At 42.0% G+C, this 4,700-nt stretch overlaps 1 protein-coding gene across 1 annotated transcript in view; it reads left to right on the top strand.

Annotated features, from left to right (window-relative positions):
* The first annotated feature begins 244 nt into the window (after positions 1-244).
* Positions 245-4,700, top strand: part of ola1 (Obg-like ATPase 1) — a 24,248-nt gene continuing 19,792 nt past the window's right edge. Inside the window, exons 1-4 of the mRNA XM_061968128.2 lie at positions 245-412; positions 705-802; positions 3,858-4,001; positions 4,076-4,203. Of these exons, the coding sequence (XP_061824112.1) occupies positions 705-802; positions 3,858-4,001; positions 4,076-4,203 (370 nt within the window). The 5' untranslated portion in view covers positions 245-412. The remainder of the gene's footprint in view (positions 413-704; positions 803-3,857; positions 4,002-4,075; positions 4,204-4,700) is intronic.

Genomic DNA, 4,700 nt, shown 5'->3' with positions numbered 1-4,700 from the left:
AATATTCAATGCAAAACTTGTTTGGGTCCCTATTAAAAGGTTAATTTGTTCAACCTTGGCCCGCGGCTTTGTTCAGTTTTACGTTTTGGCCCACTTTGTATTTGAGTTTGACACCCCTGGTCTAAGTCTTTCTCAATAGGTGGCGGTAACGCGCACCACCAGGTTGTTTGCCAACCCTCATTAGAAAAGAGAAGAAGAAGAATACTGTCTTTCCACCGGAGTGGTCTGTGTAAACGTGATTCACACTCCATATCAATAGGTGGCGGTAACGCGCACCACCAGGTTGTTTGCCAACCGCCCTTGAAGAAGAGAAGAAGAAGAAGAATACTGCCTTTCCACTGGAGTGGTCCGTGTAAGCGGCTATCGCTGAAGTGTCGGGCACGTTGTCTGTAGCCGGAAAACAGAATTAAAGGTACACAATTCCACAAGTTTATGTGCTAAAAATTCTCGAAAATGTCATTTTAAAGTACAAAAGCAAACAGTTGTTGGCGACGCGGCGGGACGGAATGGATACTCAGGAGCGACTCCTGTTAGCCGCCTGCTAACGTTTGGCATGTCGCGTTTGAATGAAGCTGCAGTGCAGTTAGCTTAGCATCATAGTCTTGTGTAGTCAAACTACCTTTATTTGACTTAAACAACTATCACTTTTATGTCAGGATGGTGTTGTTGTATGTGAGAACTAAAGATGACGCAACTCTGTGCAGATGCCGCCGAAGAAGGGCGAAGCCCCAAAGCAGCCACAGTTGATTGGACGATTTGGAACATCGCTTAAAATTGGAATTGTGGGGTTGCCAAATGTTGGGTGAGTGCATTTACATCATCTGTGAGGTTGCCATATGTGTATGTACGATTTAAACGTTAGGTAAGATATTTGGGATTGATAAATGTTGTGTACACTGCAAAAAGTCAATCAATCAATCAATCAATCTTTATTTATATAGCCCTAAATCACAAGTGTCTCAAAGGGCTGCACAAGCCACAACGACATCCTCGGTACAAAGCCCACATACGGGCCAAGAAATACTCACCCCAGTGGGACGTCGATGTGAATGACTATGAGAAACCTTAGAGAGGACCTCATATGTGGGTAACCCCCCCCCCTCTAGGGGAGACCGAAAGCAATGGATGTCGAGTGGGTCTGACATAATATTGTGAGAGTCCAGTCCATAGTGGATCCAACATAATAGTAAGAGTCCAGTCCATAGTGGGGCCAGCAGGACACCATCCCGAGCGGAGACGGGTCAGCAGCGTAGAGATGTTCCCAGCCGATGCACAGGCGAGCGGTCCACCCCGGGTCCCGACTCTGGACAGCCAGCACTTCATCCATGGCCACCGGACCTGTGCCCCCCCCCCCCCTCAAGGAAAAGGGGAGCAGAGGAGAAAAGAAAAGAAACGGCAGATCAACTGGTCTAACAGGGGGGCTATTTAAAGGCTAGAGTATACAAATGAGTTTTAAGATGGGACTTAAATGCTTCTACTGAGGTAGCATCTCTAATTGTTACCGGGAGGGCATTCCATAGTACTGGAGCCCGAATAGAAAACGCTCTATAGCCCGCAGACTTTTTTTGGGCTCTGGGAATCACTAATAAGCCGGAGTTCTTTGAACGCAGATTTCTTGCCGGGACATATGGTACAATGCAATCGACAAGATAGGACGGAGCTAGACCGTGTAGTATTTTATACGTAAGTAGTAAAACCTTAAAGTCACTTCTTAAGTGCACAGGAAGCCAGTGCAGGTGAGCCAGTATAGGCGTAATATGATCAAACTTTCTTGTTCTTGTCAAAAATCTAGCAGCTGCATTTTGTACCAACTGTAATTTTTTAATGCTAGACATAGGGAGACCCGAAAATAATACGTTACAGTAGTCGAGACGAGACGTAACGAACGCATGAATAATGATCTCAGCGTCGCTAGTGGATAAAATAGAACGAATTTTAGCGATATTACGGAGATGAAAGAAGGCCGTTTTAGTAACACTCTTAATGTGTGATTCAAACGAGAGAGTTGGGTCGAAGATAATACCCAGATTCTTTACTGATTCGCCTTGTGTAATTGTTTGGTTGTCAAATGTTAAGGTGGTATTATTAAATAAATGTCGGTGTTTAGCAGGACCGATAATCAGCATTTCCGTTTTCTTGGCGTTGAGTCAGTGTTCAAATTCAAGAAAAAACAATACAAAAGTTAGGGGCATTTTACTTGAACTAAAAAACATTATCTGCCAATAGAACAAGAAAATTTGGCTTGTCTTGACTTTCCAAAACAAATAAAACTAGAAATACAATAGGGACCTCTGTCCCAAAGGGACTCGGTCCCTAATTAAAGCTGCAAGCAGCGATGGACGGGACCGAAATTGAGGGCTCATAAAATCCAAACCGGAGCAGTAATTAAAACTCTTTCATCAACTTTTAATCAGAAGGGTTCAATCTCTCTCCTGTGCTAATTTGAAGCCGACACGACAAACGCGCTCAGAGGAGATAATGTTTGAAAAAATGTGACTGTTTTTACTCAACTTTTGTTTTGAAGGGGGAATTGCAAACTTTCTGTTGATTTTTGCTGGGGGTTGAGTGGATAAAATCTAGGTCTAAGTGAGACCTACATAGAGGTTTTTGTTTCATGTGTCTACGGCATTCCTACTGGGAGTTATAGGCAGTTTGGTCTGTGTTTTCTTCCTAGGGGGCGCTAGAGCGCAATTTGGAGTTTTGGGGTTTGGTTTTTTGATTAGATCGCAATTCTCGCCAGTCCTGATGTGTGTGTCCAATTTGGTGAGTTTTGAAGCATGTTAAGGGGGTTAAATTACAGCTCAAAGAGGCGGCGGTATAATGATAATAAAACGCTAGAAATACTATAGGGTCCTCTGTCCCAAAGGGACTCGTCCCTAATTCGCTAACTTCAATGAACCCAAAAATACATTAAAATAAGTATTTTTTCACTAATAACAAGTGCACTTTTCTTAGTAGAAATTTTTTTTTTTCAATATGTTGAAAAATATTCTTAAATTAAGTAAATGCTAGTGCCATTATCTTGACATAATGATATGCGCTCGGCATTACATTTCTTGAAACCAGCAAACTTACACGAAAAACTAATTTATTGTTCTTAATGGCAAGGCAACCGCTTGTTACACTCGGGGTCTACTATCCGCTCAGGCAAATCATATGGTCTAAAAATGCATTTTTCCATCGATAACATGACATCATCGCGCCAAGTGCGTGCTCTTTCAGTCAATTAGTGCGCATATATACAGCCCGGCCCCCGGCCAAACATTTTTAAATTGTAATTTTGAAGAATTGATCTGAATGTGCATGAACTATTTCTGTTCAAAATTGCTAGAAATGTCACATGTTAAATGTTTAAATATTACCGTAACTGTCAGTTTACTGTACTGTGCCAACTGTACTACTATATGAGTAGGTATGTTCTATTGTTTCATTGAAAATAAAACAGCAAAGTCCATTTGGCTGTCATCTGTTTGAATTATGAGACACAATTGGGTCAAAGTCATGATTTTTTATTTCATGCTTGAAATAAGAAATTCTTACTTTGAAAAATCAGTTTTATACTTGTGAGTGTTGATGACACAGCTTTGCAACACTTGATATTGTAGTTTTAGCAACAAGCTGTAATATCTTACTGAGATCATTTAGGACCAAAACACTTCAAACAAGTAAAACACTCTTAACATATAATATGCTTAGTGAGAAGAAGTATCTTATCAGACAGAAAATAAGCAAATATCACCCTTATTTGAGATATTTAATCTTACTTAGATTTCAGTTTTTGCAGTGTAGGTGTTACACACAGGTTATCTCTAAGGTTGCCGATCATCTGCAATATTACACATTTTTGTGTGTTGCAGGAAATCCACCTTTTTCAACGTGTTGACCAAAAGTCAAGCGGCAGCGGAGAACTTCCCCTTCTGCACCATCGACCCCAACGAGAGCCGAGTGCCTGTCCCTGACGAACGCTACGAGTTCCTTTGCCAGTATCATAAACCAGTCAGGTACGTGCACCAACACATGTCTATTTTTGCGTCAATCCGGTGGCGACACTCAGACTCTGCTGTTTTTTTTCCAGTAAGGTTCCCGCTTTCCTGAATGTGGTGGACATTGCCGGTCTGGTAAAGGGAGCACATGCCGGACAAGGACTGGGGAACGCCTTCCTGTCTCATATCAGTGCCTGCGACGGCATCTTCCACATGACCCGTGAGTTGTCTTGCCTGCAGCTGCTGTGTGGTGACAGTTTGAGTCCCAGTGAACAGGTGCTTGGCTCGTTACAGCTGACAAGTGCTGAACACCAGCACTTTTTGTGGCTCTGAGCCTGTACTGCATGTGTCAAAGCAGAGAAATAGCAATTAGAATTCTACAGTATCAGAAAAAAACTGTCATGCAATGGTATATTGGCATTCTTATTTCAGTCATTTATAAACCTAAAATCCACATAAATTAACTTTGGCAAAGGAGTAGCTGACGAGAAAGGAGCAGACCGAAGGAGAGAAGAGAGGAATCGAGGGTAAGAGAGGTAGTGTCCTTTCCTTTGCTGGGATATAAATCCACTTTGGCATCTCTTTCCAGAAAAGTCTGTTCTCATCGCAACTAAAATTGACTGTGGTACAAAGCATGCTTTGTCAATTCTTCCATACTTGTGAGTGCCAATAATGTACTCCTCACAAATAGTCCTTTTTTTAAACTCCTGTTGTGTT

The sequence above is a fragment of the Nerophis lumbriciformis genome, linkage group LG08, assembly GCF_033978685.3.
Source record: "Nerophis lumbriciformis linkage group LG08, RoL_Nlum_v2.1, whole genome shotgun sequence".
NCBI lineage: Eukaryota > Metazoa > Chordata > Actinopteri > Syngnathiformes > Syngnathidae > Nerophis > Nerophis lumbriciformis.
The sequence above is the reverse complement of the archived record's forward strand: the minus strand, read 5'-3'. Positions and strand labels throughout refer to the sequence as shown.